The following is a 26828-nucleotide window of genomic DNA, read 5'->3' on the forward strand; positions in this document are numbered from 1 at the left end:
TTTTTTTTTATTCTTTTTTCCCCTGAAATGTTTATTCTTGTCAATCATTTTAAGCTAGGGGGCAGATACCTTGAAACCAAGAGCCATACCTGTGTACACTGCTTTGTTTGGCTGTGAACACAGAGAGCTCCAGGACTTAACAAAGGCCTCGGAAATGGAAGCAAATAGAATTTTTAACTGTGCATTTTTCTGCTCTTGTATTAGAACCTAAATAAAGTGCTTCGGGTTTACCTAAGGACTAAGTATACATTATTAGCTTACAAAGCATTTCTTCTTTATTTGATTTTTTTTCTGAGAGGGCAACAATAATTAGGGGATATATTTCCAACATGCAAAATGAGTTGTATCTTTCCATAAGCAAGCTTATAATTGGGCTCCTGCAGCCTCGAAGCTTCACATATGGTACTTAGGAGTCAATTAAAGCACCCTAACAAGCAATTAGGGGTTTATTGTTTAATTCAATTTCCACAACTCATGCTGTTCCCCTCAAAAGTTGCATATATGTCAGTCAGCATGTAATAATAAGCACACCCTTTACTCAAATGCTGCTTTTGAAGAATGGGACTTTCCAAATACTGTGCTTTCAACAGTGTGCTCTGACTGGGAGAGACAATACGAAGGGGGAAGTGAAAGCATGAAAGCACGGGGGTGTGGCAATAACTGGCTTTTACTTCTAAATAGACTCTGTTAGCTAATAGCAAGTACTGTACAAATGTGTTCTCTACTACTTACAACTGTCGCAGAAAGGGAATTGCGAGGATATTCGCTGAGTGAATTAGGGTGCATGGAGGGGTTGTTTGGTTGAGCTGAGATGACTAAGGTCCAGAAGGAAAGGGCCTGGCTCTTTAAATGGAGAAGTTGGCTTAGTCGGGCAGGGATGACCCCAGTCTCTGTGCAGGGAAATACCAGTGCTGGGGCCACCTTTCCTGATCCTCCAATGCTACCAGGGCTCCTGGTCCTCCCCACACCAGTGCTGGCCACTTAGGGAGGGGATAAGGCAGTTCTTTCCCCTCCTCTGCAGCCAGACTGCCTAGGCTCAGACAAGCTGGGCGACTTCCACGCAGCATCCAAGTGACCATATTGATGTGCATCCTGACGCTGCCAGCCCTTGGCTCTTGAGCAGGGGGTGGATGGCGGCAGGGCTCCGGCGGCTTTCGCTCAGAGCACGTCCCCATTGGAGAGTCAACAAAACAAGCTTGCTGTGAAGGAAAGCACAGAGTTAGCCTTCTTTTCCCAGATAGAGAAGTTTTCTACCTGTTCTCATGTCCTTCCAGCTCCAGTATTTCTCTGCGTGTTGGAAATATTGCAATTGACATTCCAAACTGAGATTTTCAAAAACTGAAGCAGGATAGTTGCAAGGGAGAAAGTGGCTTTGCATTTTACATGGCTCAGACCGACCCGCTTTGTCATTGGAATGCACTTTTATTTATTGAAATGCACACTCCTAATTATGCTTGGTCTAGAATAAAAAATCAGTCTACCAGTCTGTCTTCCCTAAGGACTCCCAGCAGGGTGTGAGGGGAGCAGTTCTAAAGGTAGCCTGGTGGTTGATGGAAAGCAGGCAGGGTCATTGAACAATCAAGTAACTAAAAACAAACCAAACCTGTGTGAGAGCAGGGACGGAGAAATCATGGAAAATTTGCGTCAAATCTGCTTTTCTTCCTGTTACGGGAGTGCATGAAGCAGGTTATTCTTATTCTAGAGGATGAGCAATGCTGTAGGGCTGGGAAGAAATACCATCCCTTGTCTTGTAGACTCAATTACAGCCCCCCAAAATGCCCAAGGTCTGACTCCCCAAACCGGTAAATATATACCTTACACAGCAAAAGGGACTTTGCTGGTGTGATTAAGTTAAGCATCTTGAGGTTGGGAGGTTATCCAGGTGGATCCAATGTAATCACAACAGCCCTTATAAGAGGGAGGCGGGAGGCCACGTGATGACAGAGCAGAGAGGCAGCGAGGAGGAGAGGAGAGGTGATACTACACCCAAGCTTGGCCGGGAAGCTGGAGGAAGGTGCCAGGAGTGAAGGGTGCAGGCGGCCCTGGGCGCTGGAGAGGACAAGGTACCTGGTGTTCCCTGGAGCCTCCGGGAGGAGCCAGCCCTGCCAACACCGTTTTGCTTGGTGAGACTGATGTTTGGACTTCTGACTCCCAGAATCGTAAGAAAACAAATTTTTGCTCTCTTAAGCTGCTAGGTTTTGTTAATTTGTTACAGTGGCAACAGGAAAACAATAATACCTCAAAATATGCTAGCATTTAAAAAAAATCTCATAGGGCTTTCCTGATAAAGGCATACTTTGAAGATATTGCTGGTGTGGTTCTAGACCAACACAGTAAAACGATTCATAATCTTTTTACTGGTGGAGGGCCTTGCTTTCAATTTGTAAAAAAAAATAAATAAATAAAATAAAGCAACATCTGTGAAGTGCAATTAAGCAAAGCACAGTAGACCATAGTGTGCTTACACCGGGCCAGCAGCTCCTCAGCGGAGCATCTGAGTCCTCCAGCACCCAACACGGAGCCCTCCCCAGGCACATTGTACACGGCCCTGCCTCCCCTTCCACGATGGGCTTGAAAAAACCCACCAACTGTATTTAGTGGCACCTTAACCCTTTGCACTCGCTTGCTTTTTTCTCGATTCCTTTATTCTAATGCTAACCGTGTCGAGTCACACTCGACATCCGAGTGCAAAAGGTTAATGGGTGTTGGTCACTTATTAGGAGACATAGGCACAAAAGCCAGCATCTGTCCCACTCAGCTCCTGGGCCCCTGCACCTACTGGTGAAGCCTGTGTATGACCGGCTTTATATTTTTAAAATGCTTCTCAGTTCACATCCTTAATCTAATCAGATTTCTCTCCCTGCATTCTGAGTGTCCTCATGGCTTCATGGAAGGGCATAAATGCCACTTCAGCTAGCAGATGGATACATGGCATGGGAAGTCTTCCAGACAGGAAGTAAAAGAAAAAGGTCCCTCTTCTTGCCAGGGGGTGATGGGAAGGAAAAAATAAGAAATGGGGGGATGGGAAAGGGAAGCAAAAGGAACTTGTGTCATGGTTTCCCCTGACTCAGGCTGATGTTCTAGAAGTGGAGCGTTCGCTAAGGAAAAGAGAAAAGCTGAGATGCTTCTGCTCCATATCTTGTTTGGAACTCTGGGAAGAGATGACTGACAGGGGCCCCACTTCAGAAGGAGGGCCCTACTGCCTCCCCAGATGCCCTCTGAGTTTCCTGTGCCATAGAGAGCCTCAGCAGGTCTCCCTTGCCCTGAGGAGGGCGTGGCACCTGAGGATGCTGGCTGGCACCTGATGATGCGGCCTAGCAGGCTTAACAGGAGCCCCTACTCTCGATCTCTCTGGGCTCCAGTCACATACCCCAGCTAAATGTTCCACACCAAGATGTGACAAGCACTCATCAGCTAGAGGATGATGGCCCCTGACCAGGCTGAGAGAACTGTCATGACCTTTTTAGCCTTAGCTGAGACCTTGACAATGAATGTCAAGGTTGAACAGTCACCGAGTGGACAAAGGCCGCTTATTACAGATGCTGGCAGAGCCCCAGGGAGCTTCAGAAGGATATTGTGCAGATCCCAGACCCTTGCTGGCTGCCAAGGATACTCAGATGCCATCCTGGAGAGTAGAGGGGAAGTGACTGGAAGAACAAGACTGTGCATTTACCTAATATATATATATATATATATATATATACTGAATATATATATATATACATATATATATATATATATATATATTTAGTATTATATATAATATAGTTATATATATAAAACACGAAGAAAGCTAATTAAAGTGGCCAAAACTGAGATAATGTTCATTGGTATTTGTACCTTTCCTGATTACCTACTAGGAAGGGAGCTCTTAAGGGTGATTCTGTCAGTCTTTAATGAAATAATTGGAGTGGAGTGTAATTCTGTCCTTAGACTCAGCAAGAGGTGGCCTGCCCCGGCCTCCATGCCTTAGAGGGCCCTTGTCTGGCCTGTTTCCAGCTCTGCTTCCCATGGGTGAGTAGTCTCACCACAGCCCATGCTTCCTCCGGTCCTCCTTAAACTCAGGCTGAATTCCCTGACCAAAGGGCTCTGAGCCTGTCCAACAACATGCAGGCGTCTCTTCTCTGCGTGTGACCTCTGAGGAAAGCTGGCAGTGCCTGTGTGTACAGCCCAGGTCTGAGGGTGGGCAGGGCTGGGGGTGGAGCTGGTGTGTGAACTGAGCTTTGGGGGATTGACTGCAGTGCCTACTCACAGTGCAGGAAGGTCCCTCCCTCCTGGGGTGGAGTGCATTTTTTGAAAAGAAAGGAGCAGGCCAGGGACCCAGGGCGGTGCCCACAGTCCTTGGGCTGCCTCATCCAGTCTGAAACTCCAAGTCTCCCAGAATTTACCCTGGAACCTGGCTTCCTCAGACAGTATATAGACATATATGTTAAGGTAGGAGAATAGAGCCATCTATTGCACATTGCTTAATTTCTTATCACTTAACTCTTGAGACTTGTGTTTCCTGACCTCTTGTGTTCTAACACTGGACCCCACACATATTAGGGCAGCCTAATATGTGTCATAGTGTCATTAAGTTACGACCTCTCTACTCACATGCAAACATGTAATTATAAGTGTTAGAGGCTTGGCCAAGGGCAGTTGTGGGCAAACTCATTAGTCAACAGAGCCAAATATCAACAGTACAACGATTGAAATTTCTTTTGAGAGCCAACTTCTTCTAAAGCCACTTCTTTCAAATAGACTCACCCAGGCCGTGGTATTTTGTGGAAGAGCCACACTCAAGGGGCCAAAGAGCTGCATGTGGCTCGTGAGCCGCCGTTTGCTGACCACTGGCCAAGGGGAATGGGAGAGTCTACAGTTGTGCAGGGCCAGGGCAGGGAGCTGGCCATCACATGGCTTGTTTCTCTGCACAGGCAGGTGTTGAGCCAAGCCCCGGCCTGGCTCATGCTGTCTTCACTGCATACATGCCACTCATCCTCCACATGCCACCCAGGAAGGCGCCTCTGACTGCCCAGTGCCTGAGGCCCTGGCACTGTGCTCTTGCAGGACCCTGCCTGTAGAGAAATGAGATTTCAGGTTCCATCTGTGTGTCCCAGGCCACTGGTGCAGGGCCTGACTTTAGGACATGCTGTCTGGATGTGGGCTGAGCCAAGGCGTTAGTGCCCACCCCCTCCACTCCTTGATGTGCATGCAAACTGGGCTCTGGTCCTGAACTAAAATTGCTCACAATTGCAGGACAGCGAGCTCCTCTCTTCAGGAGCTCCATGTCCTGAAGACCATGACCTCTTGAAAGGAATTCTTCCTGCCCTTTCTTGCCAACTATGAGAGTTGAACGCTGGTCAGGAGCAACTTCGGAAGAGTGATGTGGATGTCCTTGGTGAAGGTGGTGAGCGCGGGCAGATCTGAAACAGCAGGCTATGTCCTCATGTAGTCTTTCCAGGCAGAAATTATAGCTTCTTATCACAAGGCCCGCAACCCCCACCCTCTTCAGATAATAATTGACAAGAAGGCAGACATACTTGTAAAATGGCTTGTCAGACTGTCAGTTGTGGGTTTTTTTTTGTGGGGGTGGGGGGTAGAGATAGCATGGAAGACTAGCCATTTACTTGTAGTTAACAATCTGCTGCTTTTAGTCTTCATGGAAGCCTAAGGAGGCTGCCTAACCATCCCACACAAACCGCAGTTCCTTTTAAAACATTAACTATGAGACACAGAGAATTCGTGCAATACTCTGGTTTTGTTTATTTTACTAAATTCTCTGGTAATTGTGCATGTCGTGTCAGGGTGTGCTTTTCCACGCAGCTAGGATTGAAACTCGGATAACAGGAGAAAGCAATTAGTGTCTCTTCTCCCCTGTCTGGTGATGCTTTCTCAAGGCTCGTGTGTGTAGTAATTAAGGGGAAGATGAAGTGGCTGAACTCAGTTCTCTGTATGATGTGCATTTCTGGGCACTAGGAACAGGAAGCTTGATCTCGAGTTTCACGGAGGTTTGGGGCGGGTTCCAAGTGACCCTCCACACCCACTGACCAGTGACAGCTCTTGTCTGAGAGGTCTTGTCTGAGCGGCTTGGCTGACCCACCTGCTTCTCCATCATTCCTTAACGAGAATACCCGGATGTCCCAGGCAGCTGCTCTAAACACTTTCTGCCCAGAGCTTAATATGCTAAATTTCCATCAGTGCCAGGTGATGAGATTGTTCTGGAGCTCTTTGAACTAATTTTACCTGGCAGTGCAGTTTTCCCCCTGACAATATTTCTAGTTTAATAAATAAATATCATTTAGCACTGAAGAGCCACTCCTCTTAAACAGTTCAGTTCAGGTAGAAATACTAGTATATGATGAAAAGAGTCAGGAGTAATTGCCTCTCTCTTTCCTAATGGGAAGACCTTTCCCACTAGTTTAATACAGTTTGTTAAATACTTAAAAGCACCAAAAGAAAAATATTTTCTCTAGATTGTGGCCTACAAGTGGTTTGCTATGATCTGAAAGGCCCAGGACTCAGAGCTCAACTAAATGGCAGATGTCTGACAGATGAGTCCTCAGTAATGGCCTATTTTTCTTGCTTGCACATTGTACATTCTTTCCATTAAGACTGAAGTACCCACTTACAGGTTATCTTCTATGCCATTGATTATTGCTACTGGGAAAACAGCAATGTGGTACCATTATCTGTCTCCCTGCCTGCCACTACCACTGCCACTGCTCTAGCCTTTTGGAAGCTCAATTATTTACATGTGTGGATATATATATATGTATATGTGTATATGTGTATGTGTGTATATATATATATATATATATATATATATATATATATATATATAACCAAATAAGTGGATGGATGGATGAATGGATGGTGTTCAATAAGGTCTATTAGGGCAGAAGGTGTAGTTAGTAAGGATCCAGGTATATATGCAAAGTCTAGTGTCTAGTCCATCATGGAGGGAGAGAAAATGTCCTTACCAAGGTTCATTCCTAGTCCCAGGGCATAAGTTGTTTTTTTTCTGATTAATGTTTACTACTCTTCTGATCAGTAGTGAAGCCCAAATGGTTCTCATGATCAGGAAAGCATTGATAGATGTCCCTAAAGACTACTCAGATATTAAAATCCTCGTGAATCCAGCTTTAGCACAGAAGGGCATGGTACTTGTTTCTGCTGGCCATGACCACCTAAGTACTAGTAAGTAAGGTGGAAAGATGTAGAGTTGGCCAGCACTCTTTTGTACAAATGTTCACTTTCCTCTCATTAAGCTCTTTGCTAAGCGTTGTTAAGTAGTTTAATCTTGGTACTTCAGGGAAAAATTTCCTACAGGCCTTAGATTTCAGTTTCTGGCTTTTCCAGGAGTTGCAAGCTTATGCAGTAGCCTAATTTTGTTGACACTGAGCAGAGTGCACGGGGCTTCATTTGGAAATATAACCATCTCCTTGGGAGGGCCATGCAGTCTTTGGAAGAAGCTGCTGACTTTAACATTATAATTCAAAGAAGGTTCCAGTCACACTTCTTAGGGGTCAAGAAGGTTTGGGTGGTATTTGGAAAATTCTTTCTCTCTCAAGAACCAAGACAAGTGATGCTGGGTTCTTTATTTCCATTTCTTACATTTCATTTCCAATAACCTTCTTCATAGTAATGTATCACTCTCAGGGCACATGTATTAAGGTACTAAGTGTTCAGTTCTCTTCCTAGCACTATATCTGTATTAATTTATGTATTAAAATTTTATTATATGATGCTGGTATTATCATCCCCATAGTCTGGATGAGTTGGGTCTTAAAAGAGTTTACTAGTACATAATTTGCCCAAGGTAATAATAAAAAAAAATCAAGAATCACCATTAGTTTCATTTGACACCAAGGCCTGCAATTTGAGCAGCACTCTGCTAAAGAGGTTCTCTGGATTAGGGAGTCTATACACCTTTAATATTAGTCACAGGACTATATTGTGGGTAGAAAGTAATATTTTAAAAATATCCTTTGCCCATAGTTGCCCTATGGAAGGGGCTCTGAATTGGGTTGTATATCTGGATACCAGTTATCCTTATTTTCTCTAAATATTTTCTTTGTGTGTTTATCTTTCCGTTTTCCAGTTCTGCAAACTTCTTGCTTGCTGTTGCCTCAGTGTTTTCCTAACCTTTTTGAAGGTTCAAAGCCGTCCTTCATAAAATGTTTATTAAATAAATGATTGCTCTTATATTAGAACATTCCAAAGAAGAAAAATGCTTCATTTAACTTGTTCTAATGTTTGTTTCTAGCTATTTTTAACTACATTTATTGGGGTAACATTGGTTAATAACATTATGTAATTTCCAGGTGTACAAGATTATAGTTCAACATCTGTGGACTGCTCACCACCCAAAGTCTAGTTTCCTTCTGTTATCATATATTTGAACCCTTACTCACTTCACATTGCCCTTACCCTCTTTCCCCTCGGATAACCACCATTCTGTATCTGACTTGTTTTTGTCTTGTTAGTTACTCTTTTCACACTTAAAAATAAATCAGAATCTTGAATTTGAAGAAATTTGAAAACCTTAATGCTTAGACAAAACTGATGATTGCATGACCTGTAGTGTGTCAGTTGCTCAGGTTACTTGATCATCACTAGTAACATAGAGCAGTGCTCTTCAGATTAGTGTGGGTGTTGTTCAACTTTATGCTACCATTTGTAATGCATTCTGTGGCACGTAAGGCCTCCAGTGTCTTCATTAGGCTAGTTTACTACATCAGTTTTTACAGGAGTGATGGATCTGATTTGCTCTGTGCAGCTCTGTTAATATAGTAGATGTGTTCAGGGTTTATCTGATATATTGGCTGACTAATGATTTATAGTGTAGTGCCAGAATCAGGTTTCCTCCTCACCTTTATCCTTTGGATTCTGAGAATGACCAAGGAAGAAATGAGGCGTGGAGAGTAAAAGTAAGTCCATATATACTTGGTAGGACAACAAGAGCCTGATTGATTTAAAACAAATTTAAAAAACAAATATAAAGGACAATAATAATTTTAGCATTTATTGAGCTCTTAGTCTGTATGAGATAATGTGTTAAGGATGCTCCCAACTCTTTGTTATAGATGTCCTTATCATATTCATTTTGAAGATGAGGAAATGAAAGCATAAAAACTTAAATAACGTATCTTAGTACATATAAATCCCAGATGTTTAGATTTGTAGTTGCATTCATGCCATTTGATAATGATGTCTGTTAATTCCAACATAATGTTATAGCTATTTTAAAATTTCTTATTCTTTCATTTATTAATGCAAAATACTTCCAATAGACATAAGTCTAGTGTGTTCTACTTTAAATAGTTTGTAGAACTTGAAATGTTATTTATCATAGCTTTCAAATTTTAGACATTTATTTTCTAGTATTTCTTTTGAATACTATAAATTAATTTATCACTGGAAAAGTAGCAATGCTTTTTAAAAGTATTTAATGTTCTTCATGTTATTCAGTACATTTCCATTTTGGAGGAAAATTAACCTTGCCTGATAAAAGTCTCCTAAATTGATTCTAAGTTGTTTAGCTAAACATACAATTCAGATAATGTTTGCTTGTACACTACTTAAGAAAGTATTTTGCTGTGTTCATCATTAATGGCTGTAATAGTCCCAATTTAAAAAATGCATGTGATGTTGTCTTGCTGTATGATGAATTCTGTCCCCAAGATGTGGTTAAAAATAAAACTATTCAAAATGAATGAATAGCCTGGCCTGTCACCGGGAAGTAATGTGTATCCATCCATTGTCATCTTAGCTAATTCCTTGGTCTTAAAGCATTAGGTAGGTTTGGCTTTTACCAGTTTTTAAAAAATGTTATTCAGATGGACTTGTTCTTTGTTGTGCTCAGATTAAAGAAAATAATTCAGAATATAAGAATGGGCCACTGAAAGGAACCCCTATGTACATTAACCCTGTATTGGAATCATTTATATAAAGAGTTTTAACCATGTTGATCCTAAGCTGTAGTTTATTCATCCCTTGTAACTTGGCAAATTTTAAAGAGCTGTAATAAAATGATTCTACTCAATGGTTTCTTTGTGGTCATGAACTCAGCAAATAGCCACTGACATACATGTCCAACGGCACCACACCAAATATGGGTGGTCAGTGGGCAGGTTGATCAAAACCACCTGGGGCACTTACAGTCAAAATATTCCTGGGTTTCTCCCCCAGAGAAGCTGATAGAGCAGTTCTGAAGCCATGCCATGGGACTTCTGTATTCTCAGAGATGTCCATGGTTAGGAATCATTTAGAAGAATAGTTTTCAACTTGGGGCACTGTTTGCCAGTGTGTGGAGTAATGTTTGGTTTTCACAGCTGAGAGGGTATGTGTGCTACTGGTATCTAATAGGTAGAGGCCTGAGATACAATGCACAAGAAACACTCTTGTACCAACAAGAAATTACTCAATCTAAAACATGAATAATGCAAAGATTAAGAAACACTGGTCTAGAGAATATAAAAATATATCCTTAGAGAGTTCCCAGTTAACCAGGATGAATAAAAGATATACAAACATATCATTCATTCATAATTAAATAAATGTAAGTCCAAAAATCAAAATATAAGCAAAAGTTCATAACTATTTTAGTTATTTTATGATATGACTAGAGGCAGTCTAGTTAAGAAGCTATGTGAAAACTCGACTGGTGGGCTCAGTGGTTGAGCATCGACCTATGAACCAGAAGGTCATGGTTCGATTCCCAGTCAGGGCATGGGCCTGGGTTGCAGGCTCGATGCCCAGTATTAGGCATGCAGGAGGCAGCAATCAATGTTTCTTTCTCATTGATGTTTCTATCTCTCTATTCCTCTCCCTTCCTCTCTGAAATAAATTAAAAATAAATAAAAACTATGTGAAAGAAACTTTGGAGTGTTATCTGCAATTGATAAGATACTTGTAGTGGGAATTATCTGAATAGGGTATGCCTCTACTTGAAAAAAATTAAAAATTTTAACTGTTTCTGAAATTTTAATAATGAGAAGAAAAGTTTACTTATTGACAGCAGAAATTCTTTTTTAAATAATGTGTGAAGTGAAAACAGGACCACTTCCATAAGTGACATTTAAACAAGAAAATTGACAAGAACCCCTAAGAAGAGTTCTGACGATTTTGTGTGTGTGCATGTGTTTTGTTTGTTTTGTCTACATATTACTCTCACAGGTTCTCTTACCTAGTTTTGTGACATCCCTCGAGATCAGATGCTTACAGGCAGGACATATATAATAAATTACTGAAAGTTATTTAATAACCAATTAAATAATCAAATACCTCCATGGCAACAATAAACATTTAATTTTCAGAGAGAAATAAGGATAGCTATGTTGAAGACCTTTTGCATTCACAGTGACAACTAAATTTTTAAACCTTGGAGCATTTTATTTTTATCAAACAAGCAGCAGCAGACTAATTTACTAAAAACAAAATAATCCACATGTGTATTCTTTTTTAGCTGTCTCTTGCATCTCTGATGATAACCAGTCAGCAGAAATGACTGAATGCCTCAAGCAGGCAAATAGCATGCCTCCCCTTGTGCAAGAATGCACGGTCCCATGTCGAGACGACTGCACCTTCACTGCCTGGTCCAAGTTTACGTCCTGCTCCACAAATTGTGAAACAACCCGAAGCAGACGGCGACAGCTCACAGGTAAGATGTGCTTTCCACGTCTCAGCTGCAGCCCAGTGCTGCACTCCTGAACTTTCCAAGGACAGTGTAAGCTCCAGAAAGACAGGAAACGGTGTCAGGTCTCCCCATCTCCCACCCCTCCGTGCCATTATTATCCTCTGTGCCTCTACTTAGCACATCCTATGTACTAAATATTTGTGAAACGAATGAACAATGGGGCAATTCTATAGCTATGACACACTCTATACAGCTTTATAAACTTTGTATGGGGTGGGACAAAAGCAGGGTTATAGTTGTGAGTACATGAAACGGAGTTTATTCTTGTTTTATTATTTATTAACTAGAGGCCCATGCACAAAAATTTGTGCAAGAGTGGGCCTTCCTTCCTCTGGCTGCCAACACTGCCTTCACTCGGGCCGGAGCCGCCTTTCCACCTTCGCTCTGGCCTGGAACTGCCTTTCCGCCTTCGCTCTGGCCCGGAGCCACCTTTCTGCCTTCCCACACTGCCCAGAGGCCCAGTGCGACTGGGGTGGTGTGGAACACCTGCATCCCACCCCCAGCCGCTAGGCACCTGTGTATGCAAATTAACCTGCCATCTTTGTTGGATTAATTTGCATACTCATGCCTGATTGGCTGTTGGGCACTGCAAAGGTACAGTTAATTTGCATCTTTCTCTTTTATTAGTGTAGATTATGGTATAATTTTCTATATGAACAACTGTAAGCCTACTTTTGCCCCACCTTGTAGTCATAAATGGCAATATATTTACCAATTTTCCGGGAGTAGTTAATGGCTAAGTTTCTGGTGCCAGGATTCCAGCAAGGTTGGAAACAATAGGTAATTTATAAAGAACATCAAAGGTATATCTAACCTATATCATAGTCTTTTGCCATTACCTCATGAGCAATTTAGCATTTAAAAATTTTAGTAGTATGAGGTAAAAATCAAGTTACATACATAGATTCTGCTTTTGTGGTATGTTATTAATTACTGATTCTGTTTGCATCCATGAAATTTAATGGAAATTAAAGCAATTACTAGTTTAATCAAGGTCCTGCAGCATTTTTTGCTTGCAATGTACAAATACCTGGAGCAGTAGTGCATTTTACTACTTGTCTAGGTAGACATGCCAAAACTTCTCTTAATTATATGTGTATTTCTATATGTAGAAAATTTAATTCAGGCAATGGGCAGCCAAAGGAAAAATGCCAAAATAATCATTGGCATAATAAAATCGGTGTTGACCTCGGCACAATGACCATTTGTTCTTGTCGGTAGTTCAAGTGCAGATTCTCTTGTGTACAAGACCCCTTTATTGGAATGCATTGCTTATAAGATTGTTTTAAATGTAACTCACTCTAATAGATTTACTTAACAGGTGAGAGCCTTTAAGAGTATTTCTGCATACAAGTCAGGAGCTCATTCAGAAGTGTAGGTGAAACTTATGATCACATATAGAAACATCAAATAAAATATGCTGTACTTTATGCTTTCTCTTCTATAAAAATGTTTGCATATGTGATTTTAAGCAGTATTGCTTACGTTTCTAAGATAAAACAATATAATAGGGTACATGTGTGTGACAGAAATAGTTTCAAATTCACAGGGCAGTGAAACTTGGTTTGCATGTTCATACATCATGATGTAGAAGACGTTATTCTGGTTCACCTATATCTTTGAGGTGAACAAGAATCTCCTATAAAGGGGGAAAATGTTTTCATTAGTGACCAGTTTTTTCTTGTCTTGAAGTTTGCTAATGATAGTTTATACTTGAAAACTAAGAAAATAAAATATTGAAAATCCTAGGATATTTTTTTCATTTTACGAACAGCATAGGGTTTTTCTGGTGCATTTTCAAAACTTTAATGAATTTAATTTATTTAAAATCTATTTTTATGGAAATATTGAACATTTTTCTGCAAACTCTATCTTAAAAATTACTTGTACTAAAAAGTATTTAGAATTTCTTTTCTAAGTTATTAACTGCCATGCTTTTAGCTAGCTGAATGATCTTTTGTGTGTCTTAACATCTAAGTTACACCAAAATAACTTCTCAACTTACTTAAATAGGAGCTTTGCAAAATCAGTCAAATAAATCATTTCGTATTTTTGTTGGGGAAAAAAAGTAGTGAATTGAAATTTTCAACTTCTGAAGACTTATTTTGATTGTGATATACTTCTTGTATTTTGCTTTCCTCCATGTAATTTGGTAGTAAATTTAATAAGCAATCAAGAGCATTAATGACAAAAAAAAGGCATGAACTTAGACCATAAAACAATGTGCTTCTTTAACACAGCCTCACATGGAGAGGCACGCACACACAAATACTAGCCTCTCCATTAAATAGGGGACCATAGAGGATGCTTATTTTTCTTTTTTTACATTTTAAAAGAAGACTTACATATCTGGGTGTTTGTGCATTGTATCTAAACTAAATCATCACAGGTTTTAGATTGACTGGTAATCAGAGTAGTTGTTTTCATAATGCTGGAAATAATCCATCATATAGAAGATATGTCCAGGTTTTAATATATATAGTAACTAGATAACCAATACAAACATAGTTATATTTGTTTGTTTGTTTATTTTTTGTGGGATTAGTCACAAATTTTCCTCTGACTTAAGGAGAAAAATGTCTTTAGAGTTGTAGTAGGGATTGATTTTTTTTTTAATTAGTAGTAGCTAATTTGAATCCAAAGGTTAATATTAATATTGACAAGAAGGTAATCAAAATAAAGAAATGTTGTTCCTTATTGTGAGACCATTTCTGCTTAACTAACTTGCTCAAGTTGGTCAAACAGTGGTTCCATGTAGTTAAGTAAATCATAAATATAGAGAGAGTGTATATTGACAGAATATTAGTTCTGCCAGGAACTTTAGGTTGCCTTGGTGATTAACATGTTCTTTCTTCCTCCTCTCTCTCTTTTCATCTCACTTACTCACTTCTTTCCTTCATTCTCCCTTCTCAAAATGTTCTTGTTTCAATTATTCCATAAACATTTTTTGTTTACCACTTATGTGTGTGAGGCGTTGAGAATACTACAAGGGAATTAGACATGATCCTAAGTTAGAGCTTACAGTCTAATGGGAGAGATTTTGACCAATATAGTACCTGCTTAGTGGTACAACACAGTGCAGTATGCTCCAATCGCTGTTACAAAGGGTGTTGTATTGGTTTCTTATTTGCTGCTGTTACAAATGACCACAAACGTGTTGGCTTAAAGCAATACAAATTTATTATCTTACAGCTCTGTAGGTCTGAAGTCAGACATGGATTCATAGGGTTGTAAACAAGATCTTGGCAGGATTGAATTCCTTTCAAGAGGCACTAAGAGAAAATCTGTTTGCTTTCCTTTTCCAGCTTCTGTAGGCTGCTCACATTCCTTGGCTCATGGCTCTCCCTTCCTCCAACTTGAAATCTAGTAATATTGCTTCTCTGCGTCCACTCTTCCATAGTCATATTTTTCTCTGACTTTCTAGTCAATCAGGAAAGGTCCTCTGATTTTAAGACCATGTGATTAGGTTAGGCCCAACCATATAATCCACACTAATCTCATCTCAAAAATCTGTAGTCTTATTCACATCTACAAAGTTTATTTTGCCATTTAATGGAGCATGTTTACTGGTTCAGGGATTAGGATAGGAACTTCCTTAGAGAGCCATCATTTGCCTACAACTAACTATATGAGAAGAACACCTCTTCTAGACCTGAGATGAAGAGTATATTCCACGTGGCTTTCTGGAGGAAGCAGTCTGTTAGTTTGACCTGAACATGTAGGCAGTAACTAGGCTTTGGCGGGAGAACGGAACTGTTGAGAATGTCTGGAGTAGGTCATGCAAAGGCCAGAAGCCAAATGGATAATTTCTAGGAACTGAAAGGTGCTCAATCTTACTAGCTTGTCACATGTGTTGACATAAGAAGTGTCCAGATTTGTAGAGAATTTTTATAAGTGTTTGTTTTTGTTTGTTTGTTTGTTTGTTTTGAGCCAAAACTGATAACATATGCCAGGGAGCAAGATCTGAAAAGCTCCAGAGAAGAATAGTTTTGCAGTTTCTTGTATGCATTTGAAATTAAGGAGAGAACCTAAGGAAGATTATATGAGGGGGGAGAAAAGCAAGGCAAGGGTGGATTACAAGATTACGTGCTTTCTTAAGGGTGCTTACACCTTCAAGGGGTTTTTGTTCTGTGGTTTCAAAGATGTCTGAACTAGATTCATAAGAACAATGGGCAGGGTTTGCTTAAAAACCTTTCACTAAAGAAGTTATAGGCCTGGAGCATGACTACCCACCATGACCTGCCCAGTTTGGAACTTATGACTTATTATAGCCGTTTTTTGGGGGGGGGTATTTTTTTTGGTCCAAACATGCCAGAGGCAGAGTAGTCCAATGCAGGCAGGAGGCAGACATTTATGGGCTTAGATCCTATGGTCCTTGGTAACCATGGTGAGGAGGCCAGATTTCATTCCATGAACTGTGATAAGTCACTGGAGAGTTTAAGGTAGATGGATGATGTGATCAGATTTCAATCTTTGTAAGCTGGTCCTGACTGCAATGTGGGCAATAGATTGAAGGGGATGAGGCAAAGTGGCAATACAATTTTGGAAGAAGCTGTTGTGATTTAAGCTGGTGATTTGGAGGTGAGCTAAGTATGGGTGGAATTGGGCATAATGGAAACAATGAGATAATTCAAGAGATATATAGGTATTTGGAATGATAGGTCGTTGCCATTAAATAGATATAGGTATACAACAGAATGAGTTAAGCATGACAAATTTTTGACTTGGTCATGTTGATATAATTGGGAAATGAGAAGGAGAAAGAGGTACTAAGAGGATGAGTGTGGGTTTTGCCAGGTTAAATCTGATTGGTATTTTAGGTGTAGATTTCTACTCTGTGGCTCAGACACTTGAGCAAGAAATATGGGCTGAAGATAATAATGAGGGATTTATGAGTTCTAGATGGTTATTTAAACATTATACCATATGTTGTTAAAAATTTAGGATCAGAAAAGAAGAGAATCTAGGACAATGCCCCCAGGAAGCCCATCAGTTAAGGGAGATATAGAGGAAGAAAAAATAAAAAACAAAACAAGTAAGGTGTTACCAGAGAAATAGTGGAGAGGTGGCATAAGGGTGAGGGACAAAAAGGTAAGGTGTGATAGAACTTGGAAAGGATCTTTTAAGAATGATGATAAAGTTTCACTCTGCACTGTCATTAAACAACCAAGTCTGAAATATAAGGGACAAAAAGATATTCCAGGGCTTTGTTTTATTAGTTTGGCAAGAGTAAGTGGTTTCAACCAATAGGTAGATTATGAATTCAGGGTTAAGTGTGTTGAGAAGACAGTGGAGTTAGAAGAGATGGAGATAATTGACTTGGGTAAGTTAAATTAAATGCTGATGGAAGGAGCTATTCACCACCTATTTGTACATCTCTCAACCAGTACAATTTCAAGCCATGATAGGAACTGTGTTTTTCAAACGCGTTCTTAGTAAGTACCTCTAATGGGAAAAGTGAATGAATACATCCTCACAGAGGCACAGTGGTGTGTCTGAAGCTTTTGCAAGATCATTTCAGGTCCTGTAAAAACCCTTGTTTATTGTGGCCATAAGCATCAGAGAAGGCCCTGGCAGGATTTCTCAGTTGGTTGGAGCATTGTCCCAATATGCCACGATTATAGGTTCAATCCCTGGTAAGGGCACTTATGGGAAGCAGCTCATGAATAGATGGAACAACAAATCAATGTTGCTTGTCTCTCTCTCTCTCTCTCTCTCTCTCTCTCTCTCTCTTCTCTCTCTCTCTTTTTCTCTCTCTCTCTCTCCAAGTCAATTAATAATCCTATATAATAAAAGCCTAATATGCAAATCGACCAAATAGCAGAAAGACTGGTAGAATGACCAGTCACTGTGATGCACACTGACAACCAGGGGGCAGATACTCAATGCAAGAGCTGCCTGCAGGCCTCAGGGCAGCCCCTGATTGCCTTGGCAGTTGCTCTACAGATAGGCCCTGATCGCCAGCCAGGCCTCGGGACCCTACCCTGGCACATATTTCATGCACTAGGCCTCTAGTTTAAAAATAATTAAAAAATCACAAAAGGCCAGAAAGCCACTCATTAGGTGACAAATATAGAATTGTTGTGTATAATGTAAACTGTTTGATAAGGAGAAAGTTGTCTCTGTATTAGCTTGTATCGAGTATTTTGAGGGGGGACAAGAAGAGATAAACCAAAGAACTTACATACTTATATGCATAGCCCATAGACACGGGGAATAGGATGGTGAAAACCTGGGGGTGAGTGGGTAGGGGCTGGGAGGAGTGGGTGAAGGGGGACAAAACGGGAGATATCTGTAACACTATCAACAATAAAAATATATTAAAGAATAATCATAAGGACTGGGAATAGATCAATAAAGATGCCCACTTTTAATAAACAGCCCTGGCTAGCTAATGACCCACTAATGAGGAAACAAAAAGTGGAATTACTAGATCTAGGGAAATTTTTAGGAATCTAGAGGAAGTGTATTGGTGGAAAAGTTAAATCAAGTTACAGGCTGACTTGGAATCCATTAAACATGGGTATCTGGTACTCAGTGCTGTGAAAAATGACTCCACATTGTCATTATTCAAAGTTGAGACTACAACTAAAATGTTCATTAAAGTCATTTGGTAAGGTAAAGTCATATTCAGAATACTTAAGCAAGAAAGTTCTCTCAAAGTAGAAGCCATAGCTTTTTTTTTTCAGATTAAATTATTCAATATGATTTTAGCATGTATTTCAATCTATTGATTCTGCTGATGTTTGTAAACTGCCTGGTAATGGGAAACAAAATAAATTCCACTTTGTCTATCACATCTAAGTGACACCCAGACTCACTCCATGGTATGGGAGGATATTATTTTGCTCCTTGAATAAATAATCTGTTTTTAAAAAGTCACTTGAAAAAAAGGAAAAGGAGTCAATATTTATACCTTTTGTTAGTTTCCTTGGCAACCAAAACTTTCAAGGAAAATGGTGACAAGGTAATCAATCTGTTTTTATCAACATATTGTAGGGAAAATAATAAATACATTGACAAGAATTTTCTAGCTGTTGAGCCACTGTAGCAAATGTTTTCTCGTTTTATCTTGTGCCACTCCCCAACATCAAACAATTTTTTTTTTTGTCAAGTTAACTTGAATTTCACAATTACTCTGGGACTTGCTTCCATTGTCCTAGGATTTAATTTCATGCACAAAAGAATGAAAATAAGAAAGACTTTATATTATTTAAGACAATATTGTTAAGAGCTTTTAGATATAATACTGTGAGTGAATTTTAACAAAACAGCAGATATGAAATTAATACATCAATGTTTCTTATTGGCACAGGAAAAAGCAGGAAGAAGGAGAAGTGCCAGGATGCTGACATGTACCCTCTAGTGGAAACAGAACTGTGTCCTTGCGATGTATTTATATCCCAACCATCTGGAAATTGGTCAGACTGCATTCTTCCTGAGAGCAGAAGGGAGCCTCAGCGAGGACTGCGGGTACAAGGAGACAGCAAACAATGTGGACAGGGCGTGCGCTTTCAAGCAATAGCCTGCTCTGATAAAAACGGAAGGCCTGTTGACCCCTCCCACTGCAGTAGCTCTGGTAAGGACATGGATGGGGAGTAAGAAATGAGAACATTGACATACAGCCCAGGAGGTTTGTCTAAGGTCTAGAATTAGTAGCTTTGTTCTTTAATAATGGCTTCAGTTCTCCTTTGTCAATAACACAGTGCATCTAGTAAAATATGGACATATGAATGCACATATCTCATGATTATCCATGATTATCTTGAATGTGTTTTGGATCCATTACTGGTCTCAGTCTATACTTCACCTTTGGCCACTTGTGTGCTGGTGGTGAGCATCGTTGCTCCAGTTAACCAAGAAAGCAAAATCCCAATACAAATAAATATATTTTGTGGTGTTTATTGGTGCTATGGTCCCAAACTTCTAAGGGATTTTACAAAATACCATTTAAAATTAATTTAATTGATTAGTAGAGTAGAACTGAAGAACAAAAATAAATTAGGCAATCTGGAAGAGTTTTCTGAGATGGTAATCAGGTAGAAGATGTTTTTTTTTTTTGTTTTTGTTTTTTTTTTTTTGCTTTTTTATTATTTGAACTTGAGAAGTTGAAAAATATGGGTGAATGGAGAAAAGAATGAAGATTAAATACAGTTGGGGTAAGAGTTGATAGAAGAGGCTGAGGCATCATTATGATGGAGTTATGAATTTCCTGCTCTATTTGTGTGGGAGGGTTACTACTGTTTTTAAGAGACTAAACAAGTTAGGAATTTTATAGAGGGTATGAAAAGAAAGAATTTGTGTTTGAATAGTAGGCGGGGGTGGGGTAGAGGGGAAATGATTGATTCTTAGTCTCTGTTATCAAGGTCTTATGTTTTAAATAAGCTTTTTGAATAATACCAGAAATGGCAAATTGAATTTAATTCTTTCATACAAGTCAGGTAAATGATTTATTGCCTTTTTTGTAAATGTATTAGCTTGTCTTTAGGATATACCTGTATCAATATATGAATGCAATTTAAAGTTTAATGATTTTTTTAAAAAATTGGTGCTGCCATTTTTCTGTTTCCCAGGTTAGTTTATAGAATTGCTTTCAGTGATTTGACTTTCAGAAACATTAAACACATCACAAGGCAATAGTAGACCCATTTTACAAAAGAAGTTCTAGTCTTTTACCAAGTTTGGTTATACCATAATATTGTTGGTTATATTGCTTAAAAGGCCTGGTGCACAAATTTGTGCACGAGTGGGGTCCCTTGGCCTGGCCAGTGATCCGGGCCGAATGGGTCATCTTTCCCAGTCCCGATTGGGGCCATCAGGGCCAGTTGGCCGGCCAGCCCCGCCCATGATCAGGGGGTGGGTCAGCCAGGGGTGGGGCCGGCTGGGGGGAGGGGCCTCAGGCAGTTGGCTGGCCAGCAGACCACGCCCCCTGGTGGAACTTCCGGTCGGGGGACAATTTGCATATTAGCCTTATATAGGATTATATTTTTAATTTTTGAGGAATTTTCATATTGTTTTCCATAGCAACTGAACCAATTTATGTCCTACCAACAGTGTACAAGGGTTTCTTTTTCTCCACATCTTTGCTAACACTTATCTCTTCTTAATGTTACTCATCTGACAAGTGTGAGGTTATATCTCATAGTTTTTATTTGCATTTCCCTGATAATTAATGATGTTTGGCATCTTTTCATATACCTGTTGGTCATTCAGATATTTTCTTTGGAAAAAGTCTATTTAGTTCCTCTGCCTATTGTTTAATTTCTTTGGGGCTTTTGTTGTTGTGAGTTGTATGCATTATTTATATATTTGGATATTAACCCCTTATACAAGGTTAGGTTTGAAAAAATTTTCTCCCATTCTGTAGGCTGCCTTTCATTTTGTTATTTATTTTGCTATGCAAAAGCTTGGAGATTTGATGTAGTGACATTTTTTTTTCTTTTGTTTTGTGTTTTTTAGTGTCATATCCAAAAAAAAATCATTGCCAAGACCAATGTTAAGGAGCTTATTCCCTCCATTTTCTCCTAGGAGTTTTATGGAATTAAGAGTTGGGTTTAAGTCTCTGATACATTTTGAGTTAATTTTGTGAGTTGTGTAAGACAGCAGTCCAGTTTCATTTTTCTGCATGTGTATATCCAGATTTCCCAACACATTGATTGAAAAGACTGCCATTTCCCCATCAGGTATTCCTGGCTCCCTTGTCCAATACTAGTTAACTGAACATATGGGGATTCAATTCTCAGTTCTTTAATCTGTTCTATTGGTCTATGTGTCTATTTTTATGCTAATACTATACTTTTTTTTTCTCCTAATTTTTTTATAAATGTTATATGTGTACATATCTTACCATTGCTCCCCCCTACACTCATACATGCCCTCACCCCCCAGAGTTTTGCGTCCATTGGTTATGCTTATATGCATGCATACAAGTCCTTTGGTTGATCTCTTATCTTCCCCACCTCTCCCTAACCTTCCTGCTGCAATTTGATATTCTGTTTGATGCTTTACTGTCTCTGTATCTATCTTTTTGTTCAACAGTTTATAATGTTCTTTATTATCCATAAATGAGTGAGATCATGTGGTATTTTTCTTTCATTGACTGGCTTTTTTCACTTAGCATAATGTTCTCCAATTCCATCCAGGTTGCTGCAAATGGTAAGAATTCCTTCTTTTTATATTCCACTGTGTAGATGTACCACAGTTTTCTGATCCAGTCATCTGCTGACGGGCACCTAGGCTGTTTCCAGATCTTAGCTATTGTAAATTGTGCTGCTATGAACATAGGGGTGCATATATCCTTTCTTATTGGTGTTTCTGTTTTTGGGGGATATATTCCTAAGAGTGGGATTACTGGGTCAAATGGGAGTTCCATTTTTAGTTTTTTGAGGAAACTCCATACTGTTCTCCACAGTGGCTGCACCAGTCTACATTCCCACCAGCAGTGCACGAGGGTTTCTTTTTCTCCGCATCCTCGCCAACACTTGTCTTTTGTTGATTTGTTGATGATAGCCATTCTGAGAGGTGTGAGATGGTACCGCATTGTTGTTTTGATTTTCATCCCTCGGATAATTAGTGACGGATAATTAGTGACGTTGAGCATGTTTTCATGTGTCTCTTGGCCTTCCTTCTGTCTTCTTTTGAAAAGATTCTTTTAGGTCCGTTGCCCATTTTTTTATTGGATCATTTATCTTCCTTTTATTAAGTTGCATAAGCTGCCTGTAGATGTTGGAGATTAAACCTTCATCAGTGATACCATTTGCAAATATGTTCTCCCATACAGTGGGCTTTCTTGTTGTTTTGTTGATAGTTTCTTTTGCTGTAAAAAAGCTTTTTATTTTGATGTAGTCCTTTTTGTTTATTTGCTCTTTAGCTTCCATTGCCCTAGGGGCAGTATAAGTGAAGAAGTTCTTTTGGCATATGTCTGAGATTTTGCTGCCTGTAGATTCCTCTAGTATTTTTATGGTTTCCCATCTTATATTTAAGTCCTGTATCCATTTTGAGTTTATTTTTGTGTATGGTGTAAGTTGGTGATCTAGTTTCATTTTTTGCATGTATCTGTCCAATTTTCCCAACACCATTTATTGAAGAGACTGTCTTGACTCCATTGTATGTTCATGCCTCCTTTGTCAAATATTAATTGAGCAAAGTGGTTTGGGTCAATATCTGGATTCTCTATTCTATTCCATTGATCTATATGTCTGTTCTTATGCCAGTACCAGGCTGTTTTGAGAACAGTGGTTTTGTAATACAGCTTGAAATCTGGTATTGAGATCCCACCTACTTTATTCTTCTTTCTCAGGATTGCTGCAGCTATTCGGGGTCTTTTTTATTCCAGATGAATTTTTGGAGAGTTTGTTCTAGGTCTGTGAAATATGCCGTTGGTATTTTAATGGGGAGTACATTGAATCTATAGATTGCTTTGGGTAGTATGGACATTTTAATGATGTTGATTCTACCAATCCATGAACATGGTATGTTCTTCCATCTGTTTACGTCTTCCTCTATCTCTTTTTTCAGTGTTCTGTAGTTTTCCGCGTATAGATCTTTTACCTCCTTAGTTAAGTTTATTCCTAGGTATCTTAATTTTTTTTGGTGCGATGGTAAATGGGATTGCTTTTTTAGTCTCTCTTTCTGTAAGTTCACTATTGGTGAAAAGCCATAGATTTCTTGGCATTAATTTTGTATCCTGATACATTGCCGAATTCATTTATTAAGTCTATTAGTTTTTTGACGGAGTCTTTCGGATTTTTTATGTACAATATCATGTCATCTGCAAATAAAGACAGCTTTACTTGTTCTTTTCCAATTTGGATGCCTTTTATTTCTTCTTCTTGTCTAATTGCAATGGCTAATACTTCCAGTACTATGTCAAACAGGAGTGGTTTGAGTGGGCATCCCTGTCTTGTTCCTGTTCTTAGGGGAAATGGTTTTAGTTTTTGTCCATTGAGTATGATGTTTGCTGTGGGTTTATCATATATAGCTTTTATTATGTTGAGGTATGATCCTTCTATTCCCGCCTTGTTGAGAGTTTTTATCAAGAAAGGGTGTTGGATTTTGTCAAATGCTTTTTCTGCATCAATTGATATGACTATGTGATTTCTATCTCTCAGTTTGTTTATGTGATGTATCACGTTTATTGATTTGCGGATATTGTAGCATCCTTGCATTCCTGGGATAAATCCTACTTGGTCATGGTGTATGATCTTTCTGATGTACTGCTGAAGCCGATTTGCTAGAATTTTGTTGAGGATTTTGGCATCTATGTTCATGAGGGATATTGGCCTGTAATTTTCTTTCATTGTATTGTCTTTATCTGGTTTTAGTATTAGGGTGATGCTGGCTTCATAGAAGGAGTTTGGAAGTGTTCCTTCCTCTTGAATTTTTTGGAATAGTCTGAGGAAGATAGGTTTTAGTTCTTCCTTGAATGTTTGGTAAAACTCTCCTGTGAAGCCATCAGGCCCTGGGCTTTTGTTTGCCGGAAGCTTTTTGATGACTGCTTCAATTTCTTCCATAGTTACTGGCCTATTGAGTTGTTTAGATTCTTCCTGATTGAGTTTTGGAAGGTTATATTTTTCTAGGAATATGTCCATTTCCTCAAGGTTGTCCAGTTTGTTGGAATAGAGTTATTCGTAGTATTTTGTAACAATCCTTTGTATTTTGTCGGGGTCTGTTGTTATTTCACCTCTTTCATTTCTGATTTTGTTTATTTGGGTCCTTTCTCTTTGCTTCTTGGTGAGCCTGGCTAGAGGTTCATCAATCTTGTTTATCCTTTCCATCTCTTGGTTTTGTTGATCTTTTGTATTGTTTGTTTGGTCTCTATGTCATTTATCTCTGCTCTGATCTTTATTATTTCCTTCCTTCTGCTTACACAGGGCTTTTCTTGTTGCTCTCTTTCTAACTCTTTGAGTTGTAGGGTTAGGTAATTTATTACCATTGTTTCTTGTTTTTTTGCAGTAGGTTTGTAGAGCTATGAACTTCCTTCTCAAGACTGCTTTCGCTGTGTCCCATAAATTTTGGATTATTGTGTTTTAATTGTCATTTGTTGCCTTGATGTTTTTTATTTCTTCCTTGATCTCTCTGGTGACCCAGTCATTGTTTAATAGAATGCTGTTTAGTCTCCATGTGCTTGATTTCTTTGGATTATATTTATTGTAGTTGATTTCCAGTTTTATGCCACTGTGATCTGAGAAGATGCTTGATATGATTTCTATCTTCTTGAATTTGAAGAGACTTTGCCTATGTCCTAGCATATGGTCTATCTTTGAAAATGACCCATGTGCACTTGAGAAGAATGTATATTCTGTGGCTTTGGGGACAAATGTTCTGAAGATGTCAATTCATTCCATCTGGTCTAGTGAGTCATTTAGGATTGCTGTTTCTTTGCTGATTTTTTGTTTAGAGGATTTGTCCAATGGTGATAGTGGGGTATTAAAGTCTCCTACTATGATTGTATTGCTATTAATCTCTCCCTTGATATCCTCCAGAAGTTTTTTTTATGTATTTGGGTGCTCCTATATTGGGTGCATATATGTTTACCAGAATATTTCTTCTTGTTGGATTGCTTTCTTTAGTATTATGAAGTGGCCTTCCTTATCTCTTGTTATGGCATTACTTTGAGGTCTATTTTATCAGATATAAGTATTGCTACTCCAGCTTTTTTTAAATTTCCATTTGCCTGAAAGATATTTTTCCATCCCTTCACTTTCAATCTGTGTGAGTCTCTTGTTCTGAGGTGGGTCTCTTGTAGACAGCATATATATGGGTCATGTTTTTTTATCCATTCAGCCACTTGATGTATTTTGATTGGAGCATTTAGTCCGTTTACATTTAAAGTTATTACTGAAAGGTATTTGTTTGTAGTCATATCTATTTTTGTGTCTGTGTCCCTTCTTACCTGTTTATTTCTTCTTTTTACAGTATTCCCTTTAGCATTTCTTGCATTGCTGGTTTGGTGGTGATAAACTCCCTTAGCCTTTTTTTGTCTTCAAAACACCTGATTTCTCCTTCAATTTTGATTGATAGCTTTGCTGGATAGAGTATTCTTGGATTCAGTCCTTTGCTTTGCAACACTTTGTATACCTCCTTCCATTCCCTTCTAGCTTGATGTGTTTCTGTTGAGTAATCATTTGACAATCTGATGGGTGTTCCTTTGTAGGTAACTCTCTGTCTCTCTCTTGCCGCCTTTAAGATTCTCTCTTTGTCATTTATATTTGCCATTGAAATTATGATGTGTCTTGGTGTGAGTCTTTTGGGGTTGATCCTGCTTGGGACTCTCTGTACTTGTGTAACTTTTGTCTTCCCCATATCCAGGAAGTTTTCTGTCATTATTTCTTCAAATAGATTTTCTAATCCTTCCTGCTCTTCTTGTCCTTCTGGCAGCCCTATTATACCTATGTTACTTCGTTTCATGTTGTCCTGAAGCTCCCTTAGGCTTTCCTCCTGCTTTTTAATTTTTTTCTCCAATTGCTGTTCAGATTGAGCTTGTTTCTGTACCTGATCTTCTAACTCACTAATTCAGTCCTCTGCTTCTTCTAGTCTACTGTTGAAACTTTCCATGTTGTTTTTTATTGTAGCTATATCACTTTTCATTTCTTCCTGATTCTTGCATAAGTTGTTGATTTTTCTCATCCATCCAATGTATAAATTCCATGACCATTACTCTGAACTCTTTTTCGGTCATGTTGCATGCTTCAGTTTCACTAATTTCCTTTCTTGGCGACTCCTCATTTTCTTTCCTCTGTGAATTGTTTCATCTCCCCATTCTGACTATCACCAGAAAGCTCAAGCTTTAATTTGTGTGGACCTGGGCTGTGTGCTGTGGGAACTTCGCACCACCCGAGTTTCACTGAAGTGCTCTGACACTAGGACGTGTGGCTGCCGTTGGTTGGTGGGAACCAGGCTTGCCCAAGGTCAGTGTCCCCGGTGTTCTGTGTGGTCTCGTGTGCACACTTAGAATCAGGGGCCCTGTCTGCACTACACTGTTGATATGTGCCGAAAATGAGTTCCTTAGCATGTGCCAGGAGTCAGAGTTTCCCTGTGTCTGCACCAAGAATCGAGTGTCAGAGTCTCTGTTGCCTTGTGCGGCTTCTCATTGAGAATCAGGGTCCCTGTGTGTGCATGCACCAACAATTGGAGTCACTGGCTCTTA

At 39.3% G+C, this 26828-nt stretch overlaps 1 protein-coding gene across 1 annotated transcript in view; it reads left to right on the top strand.

Annotated features, from left to right (window-relative positions):
- THSD7B (thrombospondin type 1 domain containing 7B) overlaps positions 1 to 26828 on the top strand; it is a 759963-nt gene that overhangs the window by 472891 nt on the left and 260244 nt on the right. Inside the window, exons 12-13 of the mRNA XM_028148195.2 lie at positions 11450 to 11644; positions 18996 to 19259. Of these exons, the coding sequence (XP_028003996.2) occupies positions 11450 to 11644; positions 18996 to 19259 (459 nt within the window). The remainder of the gene's footprint in view (positions 1 to 11449; positions 11645 to 18995; positions 19260 to 26828) is intronic.

Source organism: Eptesicus fuscus, chromosome 11, assembly GCF_027574615.1.
Source record: "Eptesicus fuscus isolate TK198812 chromosome 11, DD_ASM_mEF_20220401, whole genome shotgun sequence".
Taxonomy (NCBI): domain Eukaryota; kingdom Metazoa; phylum Chordata; class Mammalia; order Chiroptera; family Vespertilionidae; genus Eptesicus; species Eptesicus fuscus.